General features: G+C 40.5%; 1 protein-coding gene across 7 annotated transcripts in view; it reads left to right on the forward strand.

Annotated features, from left to right (window-relative positions):
- The window catches only part of FMNL2 (formin like 2), a 215,902-nt gene that overhangs the window by 154,715 nt on the left and 35,917 nt on the right, over positions 1-25,270 (forward strand). For all 7 annotated transcript variants that reach the window (XM_066611970.1, XM_066611966.1, XM_066611972.1 and 4 more), the window contains exons 7-12: positions 2,625-2,733; positions 3,679-3,755; positions 4,187-4,280; positions 11,570-11,644; positions 18,709-18,819; positions 23,777-23,926. In XM_066611970.1, coding sequence (XP_066468067.1) covers positions 2,625-2,733; positions 3,679-3,755; positions 4,187-4,280; positions 11,570-11,644; positions 18,709-18,819; positions 23,777-23,926 — 616 coding nt within the window. The remainder of the gene's footprint in view (positions 1-2,624; positions 2,734-3,678; positions 3,756-4,186; positions 4,281-11,569; positions 11,645-18,708; positions 18,820-23,776; positions 23,927-25,270) is intronic.

Here is a 25,270-nt window from a genome sequence, read left to right on the forward strand (position 1 = left end):
ACTTGCTTTCTGCTTAGGGTCCCAGTTTTTGCAAAATTATGCTATCTGATTTGGTAAAGCAGCCATTAAAAATAACCACTAAAGCAATTTTGGAATATTACCTTTTATTTATGTAAGTTTAATAACACTAGGTTATTTTATTTGGCAGTTAATAGCACTGGATTGTTAAAAAAAAAAGTAAGCTGTGAGTAGTTATACCTACTTATTAAAATGATATTGCTGGTAAATCACGTTATTAGAAGGATTTTTAAGTGCATTTCTGCATTTAAAGGCAGTAGGGGGTGGTGGCAGCAGTAAATGCACATGGCAGGTCACTGGAACAGATGTTTCGGGCTAGGAAGATATTGTCATATATTAGCCATATTAGGTTGCCTACTGTATGAACCAGTACATTAAGGAAAGTGGCAACATCCAGCACAGTCAATCAGCTGCAGATATGTGGGTAGCAAGTATTATTCATTGCCACCACCAGCCCTGCCTGTATGTGTTGTTTACCTATTTATTCCATCTTCTCTTTATCATATATCTTTTCCACATCCAGAGGTTTAGACCAAGCAGTTCTAGGCACAGTCCATGCCTCATCTCTTCAATCTCTTTCATTATTGCCTGCTCAAACTGTTCCCGTTCTTGTTATCCCTCTATCAGATCCCATGTGTGTCTCCCTCCCACTGCCTTTCCTTCTTGACTTCCACCCTTTTATTTCTGCCGTTCTCTTTCTGATTTACTCTCCCTACTGCAGTGGTTCCCAAACTGTGGGTCAGGACCCACTGGTGGGTCGCAACCTGATTTTTGGTGGGTTGCCAAAGGTTGATGGAAAGATCAGATAAGTCATTGACTCAAGCCTTGAGGATATTGAAAAATCAGATACTGTATCTGTTAATTACCGTGCAAAGAGCTCAGTTCCTGCAGTTTGCAAGCATGTGTAAATATAGAGAGATAAATGTCCGAGGGTCTTTTTTCTGGTTATCATTACTTATTACTTTCTGGTTATCATTACTTATTCATTACTTACTAATGAATAAATAAATTTTATTTATTAATTTATATCTAGCTCTCCCTTTTTTAAAGTCTTGTAAACCTATGTGGGTCCCAACAGAGTATTTTAAAAAGTGGGTTCTGTTGTTAAAATGTTTGGGAACTACTGGTCTACTATAAAGGCAGGGTTCCTGATTACATGAACAGAACCGCCCAGACATACAGCTATACACAAAGAACGTTTTTTCAGCCCAGATAAACACACATAAATAGGGAGCAAAGCTTTCTCCCTTAATCTCTGTGCATTTCGTATTCACATGATGTGAATGCTTGATTTAGGGCTTTAGGGTTCAATTATGTACGCATTACCTTAAGTCCCACTGAAATAAATAACACTTCTGAATAGACTTGCATAGGAATGCTCTGTAAATCTACTAGTAAAATTGATACTTTAGTAGCCCGCTCTTGAAAAAGTCATTTTTACACACAGTGATCTAAAGAAGCAGATAAATTGCCTGGTGTTGCAGCTTCCCTGGAACTGTACCACTTCAGTTTGCAGATGGAAATAGCACCCATTTAGAACTATGGTTCTCTGAAGTTGTACAACTCCCCATGAATAAGAAAGCAGCACACCAGGAAGAAGCCTGGGTTCAATTTCTTCGGTGAGCTGCACGTAACACATAAGGGTTGTGTATCATATGTGTGTCAGTATGTATTCAGATGAGGGATTCCTGTCATCTGAAGTGGTGCATTCTCATGCATATTACACCACTGGATTTCACTAAAACATGTGAATTAGTAATCAGTGCCTTCCAAAGAAATCACTATTGCACTATTCAGATATTCATCATGAAGTCAATTTTTTTTAGTGTGCTCCTGTTAGCACACCCTGTAATAGAAAATCGGGAACAGGTACGCACATAATATTCCATTTTGCTTGCAAGTGTAGGCACATACTTATTAGTGTTTCTTGCTGTATGTCTACTAGTTCTGTAGGCTTTAGGCAAGTGACACTTGGCAGAGGCATTATGCTAAAAAGGAAGACATTGCCAACTCAGAGACTTCGTTCTGAAGTAACAAGTGGATTTGCTTTGGCCTAAGTAGCACAAGAATAATTAACTGATGCTTTGGACATTGTTTATTGAGGGAGTGCCAGGACCAGACAGGTGCCAGATTATGAACACAGTGTAAACAGTTATTAAACTAACACCATTGCATCTTCTCTTGCTGTTGTAGATAATGCTTTCTTTGTGCATATATAAACCCAGAAAATGTTGTAGAGGATGCAGAAATTTGAGAAATTTAGCAGAGTATTCTTCAAGTGCACTAATCTCTACTTTATAGCAAAAGACCCTCAGAATTTCTCACAGGACTGAAGAAATTTATGGTGTTTATACTATCCAAACAATTGTGCTGTATTTTATGAGTTCCATTGAAATGTCTTAAATAACATGGTTTGTGTCGTTACCTTTAAAAAAAAATGCACTATGACCTATTTTACAACCTGAGCATGTTCTCATAACTAAAAAATGGTGGTGATATGTATGAAGCCAGTGGTGTATACATTTGCTCCCTGTTGCGCATATGCAATGTAAAGCCAGAAATGGCTCAAGTACCAATTGCTGATTAGGTTACCCTTTTGTTTGCAGGTATAACACTTTACCAAGCAGAAGAACACTAAAAAATTCAAGATTAGTGAGTAAAAAGGATGACGTTCATGTCTGCATCATGTGTTTGCGTGCCATAATGAATTACCAGGTATGGGCAACTTTTTATGAGGACAGGAAATTTCAGATATTGTTATTGTGTAAGGATAAGAATAAGAATATTTATGTACCACTTTTCAACAAAAAAGTTCACAAAAATAAATCAAGAAATGGTTCACTATCTAAAAAGATGCAGGAGAAACACCAGCAAATATCCATTGTGAAAGATGTCATACTGGGTTGAAGGACAGTTGCTCTCCCCCGATCAAGCACTAGAGCACTACTCTAGAAGTGCATCTTTGCTCCTTTAGCAGGGGGAAGTGGGCTTCTTTCCTCCAAGTCAAGAAAATAACTAACTCATCTTTCCCAAGACAATAAAAAGATTTAGGTGGCAATGGTCTTCAGAGCTTTCTTCTTTGGTAAAGAGCAGCTATGGTACGATCTGGATCATAGGAGGGAATAGGGCAAATGCTGGACATAGATCTGTATTTCACACATTACATTGTATAGCTTGACACCTAACTGTGCAGCTAAGCTGTAAAGTATGATGCTAGAAAGTCATAATCAGGAATATATTTATTTTTACTATGAAGAAGACTATTGGTATATCACTTTTCAATAAAAGTATCTCACAAAACAGTTTACATTGTAATAAATCAAATAACTAATTCCCTGTCCCCAAAGGGATCACAGTCTAAAAAATACAGATAAGACCCCAGCAATGGCCCTGGGAAAGATGCCCTGCTGGGATAAAGAGGGATAGTTGCTTTCCCCCTACTAAATATAAGAGGGCACCACTTTAAAGTTACTGTATGACAATTTTAATTATTGTATAAAATTATAATATTCATGTATACTTATCAGAGAGTCAGCCTCTCTTTTGCATGATCAATTTGGAGACAATCTTGGTTTGCTTCTGTGTGCAATGGCTCGCATTAAAAAAAAAGATTATTAATACATTGCAAATACTGAACTCTATTTCCAATTTCTGTTTTAGTATGGATTCAATATGGTCATGTCACACCCCCATGCTGTTAATGAAATTGCACTAAGCCTCAACAATAAGAATCCCAGGTAAGAAAGACCCTTTTATGTGTTGGAGATTTTTGTGTGCAGCTGATTAGTTTTTGTCTGTTCAGAGTTGCTCTGCAAGAACCCACTAATTTACATACACTGCAGCCCCCAGTTAATTCCTTCTCCGGCTGGTTTGCTTTCATCTAAACTTGTGACCACTATACTAGACTTTAGTGTTCTTGAAATGGATGAATTATATATGTGTTCATTTGAAAAACAAAGCAGTTTTAAGAGAATTGGGACTTCAGGCCAATGACCTGATGAGGTACTAAGTTTTTGCAACAACTTGCCTGAAGGTATTGGCTGGGTCCATCAACTGAAGCAGCAGTGGTACCTTAAAATTATTATTTTCAGATGTCATTGCGTCTATCTGGTGTATGCTGAGTCATCACACTATAGTAATTGATTTCTCTCTCTCTTTCTTTGCATAGAACAAAGGCGCTGGTCTTAGAACTGTTAGCGGCAGTTTGTCTTGTACGAGGAGGACATGAAATTATTTTGTCAGCATTTGATAATTTTAAAGAGGTAGGTTACTCTCATTAACCAGAGAAACAGCATGTGCCTGTGCAGTTTTGTTAGATAAGGTTGACTGAAGCTTGCTGGCTAATCTTTATTTCATGAGGCACAGTCTGGGAGTAATGCAGCATCATTCATAAATTAATTGATGTCAACGATGGGTAAAAGTTCCAGAAGGCATCTCACTCCACTTGTAGTCCAGTGACAGTAGTCATAATTTGCGGGGAAACTTCTGACATCAATTCAGACTGTCAATTAGAAGAAGAATCATTCTGAAGTCAGTGGGCCTCATGATATACAGCAGTGGTTTTCAGACTGGGGCGTCACAACGCCCCAGCCTGAAGGCCCTGGCCTCTTTCCCCTTAAGGGGCGGGGGCAGGAGGGAGGCAGGGAGGAGGCAGCAATGTGTTCCCCAGGATTGTGCCGCTCAGAAGGACTGCAGGGACTGGGATGCACTCACCAGTCCCTGCAGCAGCCTATAGGGGGTGTGGGGAGTCCTGCGCGAGTGCCTGCAGCGCTACCCAGCTTGTTAGAAGTGAAAGTGGAGTGATCGCACTCCACTTCCGCAATTGCTCCACTTTCACTGGTGAGTACATCCCAGTCCCTGCAGCCCTCCTGAGTATCGCAATCCTGGAGATCGCATCGCTGCCTTCCCCCCGCCACAGCTGCCTCCCCTCTGCTCCCACAAGGACTTGCAGTAGTGCAAACTCTCCAAGAGGGTTTGAAAACCGCTGATGTACAGTATAACGTTTGTTCATATCCATGTGCTTATTTGGATTTTTTTTGCAAATAAAAATTTTTAAGGTTGCTTTTAACTGCTCCTCCCTTCACATGCTATTCTTCTTTCTCTTCATTGATCCGCTTTTCCTCACTTCTTTCACTTTGTAGGAGTTTAACCCATTTTTCTGTCAGGTTCAGATTCAGTAATTTATCCATGACCACCTCTCCTCCACCAGAAAAAAAAAATAATTGGTGGCTATGCCCATTTCCAAATCTCCTTTTACAATGGATAGAAAGTGTGATTTGCCATTGAAAAGCTAGTTTTGATGGTGGAACCCATCAGTAGGATCGGGCCAAAAATAATGTGATTTAAATGCTGAGAACATGAAATGTCCCTGCATCCCTGAAGTGGTGTTCTCAGGAAAGATTTCTGGTTGTGCTATAACAAACTTTGCATTTGTTGCAATATACATATCATCTAAGGACCCTAAAATGAGTTAGGCTGCAATCCTGTTACCTTGAAATAAGCGCCAATGAGACTTTAGATGTCTATGAGGATGTGGACCTTTTAAATTGGACATCTGTTTTATTGGACATTATACACTGTTAGTTGTCCTTCAGAACGTTTGTGTACTAGCATGTTCCCTTCTGCTATCCCAGCTCTAATAAATTACATTCATTACAGTCTCACTATATTGTTTGGCCACTGCGTGTCAAAGGAAAGTTGCTCTTCACTTTATTAAAATGAAATGTGGAGATCTGCTAAGCTCTTATTTATGAGCAGCTAATTTGGGCAGGAAGTCAGGCAGACATTTTGAGTTGGTTCCAGTGCTTAATCTGGTTTGGTCCAGCCTCTAAAACATCCTGGGATAGAAGGATTATGAGTCTATTATGGTGATACTAACAATTGTTGGATGGGTTATTTTATGGGTTTTTAAAAAATTGACAGAGAACTACTCTTCAGTACAGCAACTGCAGAATAGGATTTCAAGCATTCCCTTTTCTCTAAGGGAACCCCCCCCCCTTCTCCCTGTTCTATGTCATTTTATTTTATTTATAAGAAATGAATTGTAGCTATCATCCCTCATGCAATAAAATATACTCCAACTATGCTTTGGTTTTAACTCTCGCCTTCTGGCTTGCTTTGAATGGTTTTGTTTACAACAGTCTCATAAACTGTTAAGACATGAATGTGTGTAGATATGGGTTGCAAGATCCTAGTGATAAGTCTTGCGCCTTAAATTACTCAGTCTTTTAAATGTCTGTGTGGAGTCGACATATATCAGTTTCTCTCCACAAGATTGGTCACCATTTTGGCACTACTGCATAGGTGGGGGGAGGTAATGGATGGAATTGGATTGCTAGTAACTTTGTAAATCTTTTGAAATAGATGATATTGCAGATGCTCTTGCAGCATAGATTTGCAAAGAGAAAAAAAAAATGGATGCTTGTAGATTACAACAGAAGATAAACTTTAGAGAACATAAACATTTCCAGACAGTCTGATGTGCAGGTGGTCCAAGATGTGGATTAGAACAAATGAGATATCTATAAAAAACTTGCTAGCTATCGTCGTGTCCAGGACAGACAAATCAAACCTGTTTCCTGTTTCCAAAGTGGTATAAAGATAAGCAAAAAATTATCAGTGTAGCATCTGCTCCACTATCATTTGTACTATCATCAAAATTCAGTTGTGTGTTACTGTGATTAAGGGCCCAATCCTATCCAATTTTCCAGTACCGGTGCAACCGCAATGCAGCCCCGAGGTAAGGGAACAAATGTTCCCATACCTTGAGGAGGCCTCTGTGATTGCCTCCCCATTGCAGGATGCAGTGCATGACCCATTGGCATGGCTGCACTGGCACTGGAAAATTGGATAGAATTGGGCCCTGAGTTGACAGGGGAAATGACTTGCACCAACCATTTCCACCCACCCCCTTTATTAAAGGGGCTATGGATGAGATTATAAGAAAAAAAAATCTACTGAAATAGGGCACAACTCCAAGTAAATACAGTATCTTAGCATCAGAATTTTGGGCTTCTAATAGAAGGATTCAATTTCTTTTTTTTTTTTTTTTAAATTGTAGTGACCTAGTTAAAAAAATAGCTTGGCCAATGAGGCCTGCCTTTTGTTATATCTCTCTGCAGTGGAGTAAGAGTATATTGTGTACTGCTTGCAGAAATTAATTGAAATTCACTTTATGTACTGCAACTCAGGAGGGGAGTTTATTGCAAACAAGAAGCAAGCTGTGTTCCTATTGGTCACTGCAGCTATTTAATTTTATAAGTAATAGCAGGATGTGTTGGAAAACATGAATCCATTGTCTTTGCCCAGAGCCGTAATCTGCAAACGGTACAGTCATCTTTCTTAAAAAACAAAAAGCATTTTCAGCCTGCTAAACATTAAACTGCTGTTAACCTAACCAGAAGTTTACAAGAAAATTGATCTTTTGTTCTCTGAACATTCTGGAAGTGTGTAATGCTTGCTTGTAAGAAAGTTCTGGCCTACAGTGAAATTGGCTAAGCACTTAAAGCCATTGTGCTAAAAAGAAATAATTGTAGCCTGAGGAGAATGGGTCAAAGAGAGAGAGAAAATGTGTGACATTAAGCATAATTAACATGAGATCATATTCATGGCTTTTCCCTGACTCCCATCCCAACCTGAGTTTTCTGTGAAATGAAGTCTACATCAAATTTGTGCTTTACTACTGAGCATTCTAGAATTTGAAGCCTCAGTGAAGTCCTAGGGCTTGTGTGCATATTCTAGTTGCTGTATAGGCCACATGAACAGTGGAAGAAATGTTTTGGGTCGTAATGTGTACAGCAGTTTACTAGTTGACAATGGCTGGCACAAGCATGGGATTTATCAGTGGAAGGGCCATTGGCTCTTGGGCCTTGATAGACTTTGCTTCTGTTTCAGCTATCTTTGTTTGTATGTCCAGTGCTGCCAAAATTTGTGCAGGAATTTTTAATAGTCTACAGCAGGGGTGTCCAAACCTTTTGGAAGGAGGGCCACACCATCTTTCTGACACTGTGTTGGGGGCTGTGGAAAAAAATTTATATTTAAAATTTGAATAAATTTACATAAATGAATATATTAGGGATGGGACTTATATGAATGAATGAAGGTCTCATGATAGCTCAAGGCCTATAAAAGACCTTGCACACGGCAATGCCGGCCTTTCCTTTGCTGCTGCTTCATAGATGTGAAACAGCAAGCAGCGGACAGAGCCTTCGGTCTGCAGCTTGCGCAAGAGGTCAAACAGTCAGCCCTCGTGCTGAGAGTAGTCACATTGGGCTAGCGTGGGCTTCAGTAAGTCTCTGGAGGGCCAGAGGCGGATTGGAGGTTCCTGAGGGCTGCAAATGGCCCCCAGGCTGGGGTTTGGGCTGGTCTACAGTACTGCTGAGCTTTAGAACAATCATAAACACCCAAGCAATATATCCTTTTCCTGGACTACAGTTCATATAGAGTGGAACCCTGCTTTACGATGGCAGTCCATTCCAGAGACACTATTATATTGTGAAAATATTATAATGTGAAACCAATGATGCATTTTTTTTTTGGAAATTCATTCCCTCAAAAGTTGACATTTCTGCCACAGAACTAAACCATCTACTTCTCTAAAAGGTGATGTGAAAGGTAGGTGAGGCTGAGAGATAGAAACTGGCCTAAGGTCACTCAGGAACCTTCAAGGCTGAGTGGGGATAGATCTAACTCCAGAACCACTACACCATTCTGGCTCTCAGAGAATTTTCACCGAGAAATCATCTCTTTGCTTGGAAGTCACAGTGTAAATATTTAACTGTAACAGTCGCTTTCCAAATGCTTTGTTTCCCCTGCCTCTGGAGAGGTTTCTCCTTGTCTATAAAGCCCATCTGCATTGGACTTTACAACTCTCTGCATCAATGTTGACAGCTGTGAACTGGCCTGTGTGTCTCGTGGAAATAGTAGTCCAAAGTATCAGCTCCTTTCATTAGGATTTAATAGTTTAGAAAGTGCATTTGGTTTAATACATGTTTGCCTTGAGTCCTGGATGGATTGTTTTCTAAGTAAAACTATTTGAATGGATTGAACTTATGCAGCATACTTACATGGTCCCTTGCAAGTGTCTTCACTGTTTAACTGTGTCCCCAACCCTGAACACATTTACATGGATACAGATCTTATTGATTTAAATGGAACTTGCTCTCAACCAATAACCCAATCCTAATTAATGTTCTGTGCAGTGGTGCAGCAGATCCAAAATGGCCTCCGAAGTATCCAGTGCAGAAAGAGAGGCTACTAGAGGTTTCCCTAAGGGAAAGGGGCATTTGTCCCCTTCCCACAGGGTAGTCTTCAGCAGGTGGTATGGTATTACTTAGGCTTGCACCAGCAAAATCGCTGGTACAAGTCCGAGCAACTCCATAACTGGAAATCAGGCCCAGGAAGGGAGTCTGGATATGGCGGTAGCCACTGCTGCCATTCCTGCCCCCCTCCCAGGCCTGATCCTCCCCCTCCCTTCCCTCCCCACATTACACCCCCTCCCCACTTCTGTTCTGCCCCTCCCTACAGAGCACATACTATGCCTGTGTGCTAGTTAGGTGGATTGGGCTTTCGTCACAGAACAAGCCCGTGGTTTAGATTGGAGTGAGAGTAAGTACCTTGCGAGAATCAACCAATGAACTTCATAGGTGAGTTGGAATTTGATCCTGCATTTCCTTGACTTTCTGGTGGATACACTTATCCTTTCTCCACTGAGAAACTGATCATAGCAACCACTGTCTGGTCTTGTTTATTAGTTGACACAGTGAACAATTCTTAGAGTGCCAATGTGTGGGCACCAGCAAATTATGTTTGGCCACTTAGATATCCTTGAACCTATTAAATATGCCGTTTCTTAAGAAATGTATGAAAATGCTCACCATTCTGAGAGCTGATAATACAATGAACTTCAGGGAAAGTGCCACATAGGCAATGATAACATATTGGACTGGGGAGGCTTTAAACCACTGATGTATATTAGAAGACTGATCTGAAATAGCAGCGCACAGGAGAACATAAAACACCTGGATGTTGACTGGAATCCATTACTCATGATAATAAATAATACTTGAAGTTGTTTTTGACCTTTAACTTGCCATTTTTCTATTTTCTTTCCCTCCTTTTATCTTTCCCATCTGTTCTGAATCTGTTGCTCTGAATTTATTTTCCATTTTGCTATGTTTACCCACCTATTCAGTCATATTTTGCATTATAATGCTTGTTCACGTAAGAAAAAAGCAGCTTCACTTATGTCAGACTAGCTCTGCTTACAAGAAAATTCCAAACATTGTCTCTTCAGTATCTTGAAGTGGCAGTTCATCATCTCTTCTTGAAACATGGTCACAGGCTGTGAGTGCTCTCCTGGCATGACTGCCTTTGGCCTTGGGTCTGGACAAATACATGTAGTTTTTCCAGCATAGATTATTATTCATTTTGGAGCATAACTTTGACAGATGAAAATGAAAAGTTGGTCTTTTGTTTTGCTCTGAATGTCTGGAGCTGTTAATCAGTTGTGAATGAACATACATTTCTACATAACTGCCAGCATACAGTCAAATACAGAATATTAATTTAACATGTCTCAGATTCTTAAGCTTGATTATGGCCTTTGCAAAAGGTTGAGTTGCCATGCCATAGATATACTGCTCCAGACAGTAGCATTATGTCCATTGGTCAGGCCCATAGATAATATTTGTGCTTCATATTGAGTAACCAGGAGCCAGAAAAACCTCTGCTACTATTGGCAGCCCATCATGATGTCATGTAGTCATCCATATTCTCAGTTCAGTGAGGAGTTCAGTTCAGTTCAGTAAAGGAAACTTACTGAGGTTACTAGGATGTCCTTCACAATCCCCAAATCCCTGAGGTCAAGGAGGATCATAGGTGGAGGTGAGGATCATAGAACTGAAGGGTGGGTAGGATCCAGTCTAAAATGCTTGCAATCCATGGAGCAGTTCAGCCTCACAGAGTCTTCATCGAGGTTGTGCTCTCAGGTCCTGTAACATAATGAACTTGACATTAGCATGAACTTTATCAGGAACTATTTTAACCATAAATTCATGGATGTTCTGTTTGGTTTGGGGCTTTGGGCCCCAAAGTATATGTCCTGTAGACATGGTGAACCTTCACTAGTGTTGCCAGCCTTTTTTCACTGACCTTGCGTCTTCCCCTTTAAGAGAAACCTGACATACAGGAGTTATGCCCTGACATACAGGAGTTTTATGACCACATGTCATAAAAGCAAAGCTTCACTTGTGTTATCTCTGCATGTTAGACTACTGTTAAAAGGACAGGAGCAAGGCAGGTAAAAAGTGGATACCACTACGGTTCACTGTAATAGATGCAGAGTGGATAAATGGTTCAAGTTTGATTTTGAAATATTAGGGATTTCCCACTCTCTCCTTCGATGAGCATTAAACAGTGATTGTTGTGGTTAGTGCTAACATAGTTCAAAACTCCTATGAATTCAGTGTAGCAGAAAATTTGTCTGTGTTTTTTTTAGCACTCCCTCTAGTGTTCAGATGCATAAATGAACCAATCTGCAATTCCTTTTCAGGTCTGTGGAGAAAAGCAGCGGTTTGAGAAACTGATGGAACATTTTCGGAACGAAGATAACAATATAGATTTCATGGTAAGCCTCATAAACTTATGATGCATGGCCATTATTTCTTGGTTTAGACTCTTTTTATTTCCACACATTGCTTTGGATTATATTTAATGCCTTAAGCATATATTTCATTTGGAAATCAGGGTCTAAAAGATTGTTATGGTCAGCCTGAGTGAACACCAGAGTGTTTATCTTGGCTGATCTTAAAGACAGTATGGGCCTAAATGGCAACAGTTGCTCTCATCACAGGGCTGCAGATGAATTGGTTAAAAGGAAGGGAAGAAAGTGTTATATAACTAACTAGCAACACAATCTGCCCCAGTTTTGGCATGTTCACACTGAAATAAATCCCTCAGAGTCCAATGGGACTTTCTCACAGAACTGTATAGCAGTGTTCCTCAGTGTTTGCTCCCCACAGTACCACTTTGCATGGTCCATCTATTGGAAGTACCACAGGAAGTAACTGGCGGTGATGTCATCACCAGTTACTTCCACATTGAGGGCCAGGCACTGTGCAACAAACATGGGTAATAGGCTCAGGGTGGATGCAAGGGCTTTTTTTTCAAGCATGACAAAAGCATATGCTGGATCTCTGCCCACCAAGCTGAGCCTCCTAGTGCTGTTGTGTTGCTGATCTCGCTGCTACATGGTGAAGGTCCCAAGTGTACCACCAGATACCACCTCAAGATCACCGGTGGTACAAGTACCACTGGTTGAGGAACACTGCTGTATAGCATTGCTGGTTAATTGAGGATCTGGATGATTTTAATCCAGAACCAGCCGCAGGTGATAACAAATATTGAAATGATAAAAGTTGAAAATATCTGGATGCCTTTTTGATGTTTCCTAAAGGGAATGCTTAATTTCCTCTGAGTATCAGCCCTATTGCTGCAATTCTGAAAACTACTGATGCTGAGCACCGTAGAAATCAGTGAGATATAATAGTCAAAGAAATGCAACCGTTGTCTAGAAAGTCTTGTTGTAAAGCAAGATTCACTGTTAACTGATGGGAAAACTTGGTGAGTACTTGAAAACCCAAGATGTATACTCTATACCAGTGGTTCCCGAACTTTTCTGGCTTGCACCTCCCCTGATCCTTGTAGCTATTGGCCACGGCTCTCCATTACAACACCTCACCTCAGTTACCCCCAAAATAATTATACACTAGAAACAAGACTGCCAGCACTCTGAGGCTGCAATCCTAACCACACTTACCTGAGAGTAAGCCCCATTGAACAAAATAGGACTTACTTCTGAGTAGACCTGGTTAGGATTGTGCCCTGAGTTTGTTAGCAGCACACCTGGAGGGTTTTGGAAAGGGAGGGGGAAGTGATAAATCTGCTGGGGGAGGGGAAGACTTTGTTTTGTGTGTATCTGCTAATTGCAGACTGATGCAAACTGAGACCTAGAGACTGTTTGGCTGGAATCCTAACCCCACTTTCCTGGGAGTAAGTCCCATTGAACACAATAGGACTTGCTTCTGAGTAGACCTAGCTAGGATTGTGCCGTTTGTGCATCTCTGCCTACCTGCCCAGCCAGCTTTCTCTCCCACCTCCCCTCCATGTTTCACACACCCTCCCAGCCTTACGCTGCCCCACCCACCTCGTTCACAGCTGCAGAAAAGCAACAAGTCAACAGGCAGCACGTGCAGCAGAGCAGAACAGCCCAGCCCAGCCTCTCCCCCCAGATACCTGGCGACGCTCCTAGAGGCTAGCCATGCCTCACTAGGGAGGCGGGACGCACAGATTGAATACCTCAGCTCTATACTTATGCCTCATGAATCAGATGGAAAAGTGACTCTGTTGCTGTTCCTCTTTCTGCTCTATAGATAAATTTAGCACTTCCATTTTTATCAGTTCCTCCATTTGCATGTGCCTAATTATTCAATGGTCCCACATCCCCTTTGAGCAAAAAAGAAAATAGACAGATGTCTGGTACAAAGTGGTCAGAAAATAGTTCACGTTAATTCATGTTCTGTATATTCTGTGCACCAAATGCTGAAGGGACTCAACTATGTACTGAAAGTTCACCATTTTGGAAAACAGGGCAGTTTAGTCTCCATGCATACATGCATCTCTGTCATCCTCTCATGCTTGCCCCCAAAGTAGGATTGCGGACACCCAGGTTCAAATACCTGCTCAGTAACTTGGACCATTTTCTCACAGCCTGACTTACCTCACATAGCTGTTGTATGTATAGAAGGGGCAGCTCTGGGGGAGAACCTCATGTCCTGAGATCTACATGTAATAAGCTGCAATAATGAAATTGCTCCTTCCCATTTGTGATCATAATGACATAACTTACCTCTGGCAAAGGTATATTACAAAGGGAAGTAAGACATGAAAATCCCTGAGGGGAACAGAGTGGCTAACATACTTATTTTGGTGGCTAAAGGAATTGCTGTCTGGAATGAAGAGAGAGAAGCCAACAACTTGTGGCCTGCTAACCTGCCACTTATCACTCTTTGTTAGGAATAATACCAACAAGTTCAGATGGCATACAAGCTTCTGAGAAACCTATCTTAGGGCGCAATCCTAACCCCTTATGTCAGTGCTTTCCAGCACTGGCATGGTGGTGCCAATGGGTCATGTGCTGCATCCTGCAGTTGAGTGTCACTCACGGAGGCCTACTCAAAGTAAGGGAATGTTTGTTCCCTTACCTCAGAGCTGCATTGCCCTTATGTCAGTGCTGGAAAGTGCTGACATAAGGGGTTAGGATTGCACCCTTAGAGTATTCACATGGCAACACCTAGAGTGGAACTGGGAAGAAGAGAAGGTCAGATTCAGGATAGACAGCTATGCAGGATCAAATCCAAGAGCATCTCAGCTAGACAGAAATCAAGCTTAGAGGCAAGACAGGGAACAAAACTTGAGAGTAGGCAGCAGAAGCCAGGGAAAGGTTGATGAGAGCAAGTGGTACCATCAGAAATATATTCTCCACAATGAGCAGTCAAAATTGGTTCAGGAAAACAGAAGATGCAGTTTCGTTGTTCTGGGCAAAAATTGTTTACCAGTCTATAAGAAACTTCTAGCCTCCCTTTTCAGGACTAGTTGGGTAGCTGGGGGCAGTGACATCTGAGCAGCTAAATTAGTCCTAGCTGTAATTTATTCCAGGATCCATCAGCAAGACTGGAGAATAAATCTTGATACTCCTTAGGATGGTGTCAAGTGCATCACTTCTGCAAAATATCAGAATTTTAGCAGGTGTTCATTTTTAAAAGTGATTGTCAAGATCTGCTTTGCACACCATACATCTGGAAATAAGGACCTCAGTAACTGGGGATTATTACCAATAAAATGTACATCCTCAGGGTGTTTGTACCACTTCCTCCCCCTTAGTGATTAAAATATCATACTTACGTTGAAGAAACAACTGAGAATGAATGATGCATGGTTTGAGAAATCAAACGCTTTTGCTGCCATCTGGTTTTAACTTGACCCACATGCTGTTATCAATGTGTGACATAGACACACATCTTCAGAAGGTTTGGGCTTGGAGCTGAGCCATGCAAGAGTAAAACAGAGGCTTTGCATAATGAGGTACTGAGCTACCTGCATCATGGAACCATTTGGGGTTTTAATATTCGCCGGTTGCTAATTAGCAAAACAGAAACAACATTGGTCAAGATGTCTGGAAAAGGGTCTGTCTAAAGCTCTGTGATGCTTTCTGAAATATGAATAATTGCAGGAGGACAAAAACAAAATGGTTCCTTTTGAACACTGAACTTTAACTTGTCAAGAAACCTGGACAGAAGTACGGAAAGGTTTTTTTTCCTAAAGGCTAGCATCCTGACATAGAGGATTTGAAAAAGCATTTCAGATAGGATTATGATGACCATGCCAGAGACTGGAGTGCTGATTTAAAATAACCCAGATATTTTGCTTCAGTAAACTAGAGCTCATGTTCCTTAAATATGTGCTTGGTTAGTGTGGAAATGAGGATTTGTCCCCATTGTAGCAACCATTCATTCAGTCCAACTCAATTTTTCTAGCTCTGCTGGTTTCTGTCCATATGCTTTCAGAGCCATAGAACTATAGCTGGGGGTCATAGGGAGAAATTGAGGCTTTGAGGATGGAAACTTTAAAGGTCTACATATTCAACTTGCTAAGAAAAGGATCAACCTCATTTATAGAAAGATCTGAAACTATTCTACCATCTTTGGATACATTCTCAGCTTTATTCTCCTATGAACATATTTCATCACATTTTTATTTATTTATTTTTAATTAACACACACAGACATACAAACATATAACATACATTTAGGAGTGCTAAATACCATAGACCATTACTCATTAATCATACTATATCTCCTAATCTACTACTCATCTACTTCTACCTCTTATTAGTTTATCCATTTATTTATATAATATATACTAAATTTTCCCTAATGCCCTATACTATATTTTCTAAATATTCACTTACTATCAAACAAACTTACTTCAATTACTCATTAATATTAAAACAAAATAATCTAATTACCAAATTCTAACAACATATAAAACAATTCTTCCATCTACTTCTAACTCTTCTACTCATTTATGTATTTCTTATATAAAATATGATAGATTTTTCCTTATAATATATTTTCTAAATATTCACTTTTTATCATCTCAACTAATTTACTCATTAATATCAAATAATAATAATCTAATTTCCAAATTATAATAAAACCAACGATCTCTTGTAATATGTTCTTTACCATTCTCCAGTCTAATTCTCCAATCTGATTACATTTTTTTTCTTTAACATAATAACCACCTATAAAACAATTCATCCACATGCTAACATTTCCAGCTATTTTGTCTAATTCATTCTAATTCATATATATCAATTTCATATGTATTTGTTTTTAAGTAAATTTAAACCAGTTATTAACTAGATAAAATCCTCTAATTTTCTTTAACCCTCAGGTTAACCCTCTGGTTTCTTTTTCTTTCTTTCTTTCCATTTTTTCTCCTGTAATATCTTTAATAATTTATCTCCATAACAGAATCTAATAAGCCTACACTTTCTTGTATAAGGTATGTTCATTCTTCCAATTAACTGGGATATGTTTTCTTCTTGTTCCAACAAATTTTGTGCACCCATGTTACTCTGTCCATCTTTTCTGTGTTAATCTCCATAAGCGTCCCCTCTGGATCCTGTTGATTTTCCACTCTTCTAATTTCTGTATCCACTCTTCTGATGATGATTTCATCCCTCACCATCATCTTTTCCGCTTTCTCCTTCTGTTTATCTTCTGCTTGTTTCTTCACATCTTCCAATTGCTCCTTGCACACATCTATCTGTTGAAATAGAGTCTTTAAACTGGCTTGAATCAGCAAGGACCAACTCAACTGCTGTTTTCTCATTGTGAGCAATTTTTTCATATTTGTCAGGATCATTTGAATCCAAATATCTGGAAGCTCTATCTTGCAATTTCTCTCTAATCCACAAGATGTCCGCAGTATATTATTCTCCTTACTTCCACCACATGTTTTTTTGGTCAGGCATTCTTCGAATTTTTCTTACAGATAACAGTTTGGTTAATGGAGAAAAACAAAACAAAAGAAACAGTCTCAAGAAGATAAAACTCTTTCAAGTCTAATAAAAATTATGTCCAGAAGTAATTCTGGATTTTAGTCCACACACCAAATTATATTTATAGTTATAATCCACGACCAGTTTATTCCACTACAAAGATAAAAAGCACTTTCAACATCCTTAAAAAGTTTCTAATTAACACCTCCAGTGTATCCAGGGCTTTTAGCCAAATCAGTCAATCAAAGCTGGGGACAATATTAACACATACTTATCTTAAATTTCCAACTTAAACTTTACGCTTCATGCTTTTTCTTCTATATGATATCTTAGCACGGAGCCAGCAGCTTGATTGCAGACACTGCACCTCCCTCAATACTGTCCCTGACGATTAGGTTTCCGAGCCCCCACCCCTCAGTTGGGCTTTCAAAATCTCAGGTACCTGCACCGTGGAAAGATCTTTATCTCTCCTGATAAAGATCTTCAGATCCTCTTCAGACCTGCATTTTTTGGGGGGAAAACAGTCTGTCTCTCAGGAGCCCCTGGAGACATGTTGGCTCCTCCTCCTCCTCCATCACATTTTTATACTGCCCTTCCTCCGAGGAAGTTTCAAGGAAGCTCCAAGGAGCTTAGGGTGGTGTGCATGGTTCCTTCCCTCCTTTTCTTCTCACAACAACCCAGTGAGGTAGGTGAGACTGAGAGGGACTGGCCTAAGGTAACCCAGGAAACTTCCGGTCTAAGTGGGGATTGGAATCTGGTCTGGCAGGTCTAAGTCCAACACCAGAACCACTGCACTTTCTTGTAATGTTGACTTACATTGAGTCAAATTGTAGGTCTCTTCAGCCCAATATTGTTTACTCTGACTGACAATCCAGAGACTCAGACAAAGAGCTATTCTAATCACCTAATCCCTCAACCTTTACCTTTACCTGGGGTTGTCAGAGATCAAACCTGGAAGATTCTGTATACAAAGCAAGTGCTCTGTAACGAGCTGTGGCCTCTCCACAGTTATGTCCATGAAGTAGAGGACATCTTTGGGGTGTTCTTCCTCAGAGCTGTGCTTTTTGCTTGCTAATTTCTTTGTTCATCCACTGAATAATTCTTAAGCCAGATCCCGTGGTTTTTTGGCGATGCTTGATTTTGCACCCAGTATCACATTTGGCATGTATTTGGTATGCTTATTGAATCACAGTCCTGGTGATGATGTACACAAAAACCGGACATAAGAATGGGCATCAAGACGTGTTAAAGGTTCCCCTGACAACTCTCCTCACCTTGTCCTACTTCTTACTTGGACACACTGTTCTTATTTTGGTAAGCGCAATATGCTTTATCTGTAACTACCAATAGCACATAATTCCTGAAAAGGCCTCATGACTGCATGTGCTACACTGTCTTCTTTGGCATAGTCTATCACTTTGAGACAGAGGGCAGGATCCCAAGTTGATAGAGTTTGATAGGTAGGCAGTTTTAGACTGTATAAGACAGCTGATACATGGCGAATTTGTTTCTGTGCAAAATCGGGGCTACTTATGTGTTTTTGTTTTGTGACCATTCTTGTTTAGGTGGCGTGTATGCAGTTCATCAACATAGTGGTTCACTCAGTAGAAGACATGAATTTCAGAGTTCACCTCCAGTATGAATTTACAAAGCTCGGCCTGGATGAATATCTGGATGTAAGTACAGCCTACTTTGACTCACGCTTGCCAACCAAGCATGATGCTCGATGTGACCTTTGAGTGTATTTTTGTACTTATGACGGATCATGCAGAGAATCAATCACCACCTTCTGTGTCGATGAGAGCCATGGAGAGCTCTTACTTTACATTTTTAAACATTTGCCAAGTATTGGCCATGCTAAAACAAAACCATATTATGAAAACAATCCAGCCAAACATAATGCATACAATTCACACCTGTCTCCAAAAAAGATCTGAGTTAGAAGATTTTCACTTCTAAAAAGGGAACACCTGCCAGCTCTCTTTCCTTAGTTTGTCTCTACTTACGTGGAAATGCATTTTTTATTTTGCCAGATACCTATTGCTTCTTTCAGGCGATCTGCTCACATCAGGGGTTTTGTTTCAGCCTTTCCTTAGGAATGTCATTGCTTCAAGGGAAGCCAGGGCTGTACAAACTACATAGGAGCTCTCGTCTAGCTATTAAAATCAACCATAGGGACTCCTTGTATGAACACCTTTCCTTACTGCCCAAGCCAGGTCCTCTTCAAAATGCACCTAGCTCTCTAGCAGGCCTCTGGTGACCACTTATCCCTGGTACATTTCATTTATGCTTTTTTCATTTGGTGAATTTTAATTAATTAATTAACAGTATTTATATACCGCTTTTCAACTGAACGTTCACAAAGCGGTTTACAGAGAAAAATCAAATAACTAAATGGCTCCCTGTCCCAAAAGGGCTCACAATCTAAAAAGATGCCAAGGAATACCAGCAGACAGCCACTAGAACAGACAGTGCTGGGATGAGGTGGGCCAGTTACTCTCCCCTTGCTAAAAAAAGGAGCACCTACTTGAAAAAGTGCCTCTTACCCAATTAGCAGGGGTCTTTTGATGCTTGAACTTTTGATGCTACAGTCCTTGGCTGCAAGCAAGCCACAAACTTGGAAGAGGGAAAAAAATACCCCTCTTACTTTGCACTTTGTACAAAGTGGCCACCCAGTTACTGTGCCAAGAGAAGTGAATGAAACCACATGCTACTCATACTCCTGGTACAGTGACCTTTGCTCCAACAAAATGCTTCTACTATGTACGCCTCCGCTGCACTGACCTCGGCTGCTAAGACAGCTGGATCCATTTCAGGAATTCTGGCAGCTAACTCTTTCTCTCTTTTCCTTTCTGCTGATACTGTTGAGTAAGCAGAGTGACATGCTGCTGTGCAGCTGTGCAGCCTTCTGAAGGCTTTAGTCATTCTGTGCCCCTATGGTTCAGTCACAGGAATCATAATACATGACTGCCTTCTTGGCAGCAGTATTCTAACCACAACTGTAGAGATGGAATAAACAGATGATGACATGGGTGTAAGTGAGAAACTGCAGTCATGAAGAAGTAGTAATTTCAGATGTTCACTTGAAATGTCCCACTCTGTTGTAATGAGAACATTGCTGACTTAGGACATTCCCTGTCTTTCTTCCCCTACCTGTACCCTTTGCTTGATTTTTGTCCCTGGTGTTGACAATGAGATTGGATTTTCAAAGAGGTTGTCTCTCCAAGAGAAGCCAAGGGATCCATTGCTGTGGTTAAGATAATTAAGACTACATGTCTGCAAAGAATGTGGATTTGAAACTCATATTACCTGTCTACACATGGATGACTGCATGTGATGAATTCAGAGCAAGGCATCTGAATTGTTTTTCACAACACTTGATTCTGTGATTCTGCTCAGTGCAGCAAATCTCCCTCAGTTGGGTTGACCTGAAATCTGCGAAGATGGGATTTGTCTTTCCAGTGATGAATGATTCAGATCAACTGTTCATTGAGCACAGCATGTAATCCAGACAGGGGAGAAAATGTCCAGCTACATACAGAGTGGTCTTGTGACTCTGGCCTTTATGCCAAACCGGATAGTCCCACAGTAAAAGAGGATCTGAACAATTCACTTATATCCAATATATGTTTGCAGCAGCAGTTCTGCTGCAGGTGGAGTTGCACAAGATATGGGGTGAGTGGCTGCAGTGGTACTTTTTTCTCCATCCTTTCCTCACCATGTCTGAGGTCAGCAGCGGCTTCAGCAGTGCTTAAAGCACAGATACCATTCCCAGCAGCTGGCTCCTGTTCACAATGTGTGAGGTAATTTTCTGGTGCATTCTTGGAGGAATGGAAGCTGGTCTTTGGGAACATTATCAGCACTTCAGGCACTGTTGAAGCTGCTGCCACCCTCAAGTGCTACAAGCAAAGGGTTTATAAGAAGAAAAAGAGTTTTTTTGAGTGCCAACATGTGACCTCATGTGACCTGTGCCAGTCAGCTGGGCTGAGGAAACTGGCCATGCCGGATGGCTGCGATTCAGAAGGTGGCATAGAGCCAAGCAGGTGGGTTTGGTGTGGGGGGCCTTCCAGGGGGTGATAGCTAGCTGGGGGCTTCACCCATGTAGGGGACAGACAGCACACGTGCAGATCATACGCGCCAAATGCCAGTTGCTTCTTTGGCTGCCTAAGGCCTTGTGTTCATTCTCATGTGTCTCTAGTTGAAAGATCCTTGGATACGTAGGATGATGCCTCACACGGGGCCAAGACTCACATGCCTTTAGACTTGGCCCTCATCCCATCTCCAAGATATTTTGTTTTTTTTATGCAATTATTTCAAAATCCGAAAAAATCCAAAACAGTTCCAGTTGCAAGTACTTTGGATAAGGGATACTCAACCAATATACTGCATGCATGTTACAGAACACAAAATGTTATAATAATTAATTAGACATCTGACTAAATCCTATGAGTTACTGCACCAAGATAGTGGCTCACAGTATCAGGCACAAGTGCCCCAGTGTCTGTGTAGGCTCATTCCTTTCTTAAAGACTAGCGCAGCACCAGTAATTGGTAACTGTTGTTTGTGTCCTTGCAGCTAAGGCAGGTCCTTAGGGTTGGGGAGCCTGGCTCTTGCTGATTGGATTATGTATGCAACAGTGCATCTGGGATTCACACACACACACACCAAACTTAATACTGCTGAACTGTGTACTCCATAGAGCAATTGGAGGCCTGACTCCTTACTGAGTCTTAACTATATCCTATTCTAAAACTGAGCCTTGTGAAGAGAGACCAGATTCATCCCTGGTGACCGTATAGATCCGCATTTTGTAATCATAGGTTGTTGTAAAATGTAACTTTAAAAAAAAAATGGTTCTAGAAGACCTATTGGAAACACAAGGACTAAATACACATGTGATGATGTGAATGTTCTTGCTGAATGAAGGAGTTAATTTTCAGTACAGTTGTAGTGTGCTTTTTATATAGTGTCAGTCTAGAGCAAAAAGACTCAATTCCATGGTTATCTGCTACCTTCAGGGGAGCTGTGATAAAAATGAACACATTTTGTTTTTATACAGAGAAGTTTTTCTATCATACCTGAAATGGATTTGCTGGCGCGCACTACAGCAATGTTTTTGTAATCCATTTCTCCATCTTAACCTGTTTTTCTTTTCTCCCTTCCCTGGTGATCTATTATTAGGAATTTTAAAATGAAAACAGAATTTCTGTTGCTTAGGAGTTTAGCTGCTCTTGCTGCTTTTTGGCCTTGTTCCATGCTATAATATCGTCAGAGCTACTTCCATATACTCTTATCAGGAATATTTATCATTCATATAACGTTCCTCCTGATGCTGCAGTAGTGTGATTGTTGTTTACTTAAATATATACTCTGTTTCTTTTTTTATACACATGTGTATGCATGTGTCCACAGAGAGAGAGAGAGAGAGAATTCAATCAGAGAAACATTATTCATATGTGGAAACACTATAATACAATCCTCAAAAAGAGTTATACTAAGCTCTTTAAGTTGAGAGTTAAAAAACTGATTCAGCTTCCTCAAGAGTAGCTGTGATAAATGACATAAGATCAAGCAGGACCATACTGTACTTTTAAGAGCCCAGAGAGCTAACCCTCACCCCAAAAGCACGTGAAAAGTAATGGATTGTGCATTGGCACTCTGCAGCATTGGTGAATGTTAGAAGAGCATATAGCAGCTAGCTACGTTGTACGGACATTTGAAGCTACTTTATTCTAAGTCAGACCACTTGTCTGTCTAGCTCCGTACTGTCTACTCTTGACTGGCAGCAGTTTCCAGAGTCTCAAGCATTGATCCTCCTAATCACTTGCTACCTGACCCATTAACTGGAGATTGCAGAACTTGAAGCTGGCATCTACGTTCAGAGGATGTGCTCTACCACTTTGCTGTGGCCCTTCTTCTGACTGTAAAGAAAGAGCGGGACAAGAATTTCACTACTTGGCTCAGCTTCAGATGGGCTCAGGAAGATGTAAAGCTTCCTTTAGAAATATTTATATCTTTTGAATTCTTTATATCCTACCTAACTAGCCCTGTCTGACTCGCTGTGCCACGCATATCAAATAACCATCAATACAGTAAACATTTATAAAAGATAGGCAGGCAGACCAAGGCTAAATAAATAGTACAATAAAACCTCCTGTATTTATCAATCCTGATACTTAATGGGCATCCTAAACAGGAACGTCCTAAAAATGTTTTCTAAAAATTGAGGGATGTTCCAAATGTGGTAGAGCCACACCAGAAATGACTAGATCTTACTACCACTCTCTGTGCCCCCTCCCTGCTAATGGAGATGAATTAAGACGTGCACTAGGCATTTCCAGCACTAGACACTACTAGGCATTATCTTCTTTGAAAGTCTTCCAAAGTTCTTTCAACTGAACCAGGGAATCCAGGGGTCTTCATGACCTTGACTGCATTATGGGATGTGAAAAATATCTGCCAATATCCTTTTTATTTTTTATTTTTTTTCAATCTTTTGGGAAAGCTTCTTAGTTTAAAATGAATCATTTGTTCAGCAATGTTTAGAAAAGAAATTAAGGGTTTCAGCAACGTATGTCTTGGTGCCAAACCTAAGCATTCTGGTGAATTCTTTTTTCCTTTGGGCTTTTCCAGAAACTGAAGCACACAGAGAGTGACAAGCTGCAGGTGCAGATTCAAGCTTATCTGGACAATGTGTTCGATGTGGGAGCTTTGCTTGAAGATGCCGAGACCAAGAATGCTGCATTGGAAAGGGTGGAAGAGCTGGAAGAAAATATATCTCATGTTAGTATATACACTGTTGCTTTAAACTGTGCAGGTGGGAGCTGAAGTTAATTTTTATTTTTTAAGTTAGTTCAACTTCCGTGTCATTGCTGCAGATGGCTGTGCCCCAAAAGTACAGCTAGACTGATGCATTGGGCTGTGGTTTCAAATATACTTCCTCTGTGTTGATTCCATTGGTGCCAGTAAAGTTGTTTTATTTGTCTGCTTTTTAATTGCTGTTTTGATGAGAGAGAATACTGAAATGCGGAGGGAAAGCTAATGTCCTTGGATAATCTGTTTGAAAAATATTTTTCATTCAGTCTGCAATGACGTGACTGGCTTATCTTGGTGGAGACAAAAGTCACACGCCTATGCAGGTCTACTCAGAAGTAAGTCCTGTTGTGTTCAATGGGACTTACTCCCAGGAAAGTGAAGATCGGATTGTAGCCTTAGACAACTTTGCTTAAAATATCCGCCAAGCACAATTGATGAGTCTTCTAGATCTAGAGAAGGAGAACTCTTGTCAAAGCGCAAGATGTTTAAGCAGTGGGTGCATAGAAGTCCACAGTTAGTTTGAAAGATATGCTGGACAATGATCTCCTTGAACCTGAACTCAGGAATTGCTTTTATCCATGCTCAAAATGGACATATATTTGGAAAAGTATTCTATGTTGTGTAACAGATGCAAGAGGCTGGCTGTTGCTTACATGTCCTCCTGGTGAGTTTCCTGAAAGCATACAGCTGGGCGTTGTTGAAAATGTTGGGTTAAATGGTCTGATTCAGCAGGATTCTTATGCTCGCACTATACAGCGAAGAGATAGTGAAATTTGCTCTAGAACAGGCGTGGGCAAAGTTGCTTGAGAGCCACATACAGTAAACGTCAGATGTTTGAAAGCCACAATATTTAAGAAGCATTCAAATTCTTAGATATATTTACTCACCATGAACACTGAACTTGTGTTTTAATCCTGTGGACTATCAGTTTATACCTGGTAAATAATTATAAAGCTTGAAATTTTTATATTTACTTTTTATATTAATTGTGATACAAGAAGGAACTTGTCCAGCGTATTTCACGAGCCACACATTATACATCAGAGCTGCATGTGGCTCACGAGCTGCAGTTTGGCCACCCCTGCTCTAGAGGTTTGTGGTGATTTTTGCTAAGCAAAGTTTTTTTGATTGCTGTCTTGACTTGTAGTTACTCAGGACTCAGAACAAGGAATTAACTTTGGGGCCGATTTACAGTCCAGTCCTATAAGTCCTGCTGCATCCCTGGAACGTGTTCCAGCAGCATAACATATTTCATGGCCACTGCAAAATATGATGCACTGTAGAGCACAACCTGGCTGCTGTTGCAAACAG

Source organism: Tiliqua scincoides, chromosome 1 (genome assembly GCF_035046505.1).
Source record: "Tiliqua scincoides isolate rTilSci1 chromosome 1, rTilSci1.hap2, whole genome shotgun sequence".
Taxonomy (NCBI): domain Eukaryota; kingdom Metazoa; phylum Chordata; class Lepidosauria; order Squamata; family Scincidae; genus Tiliqua; species Tiliqua scincoides.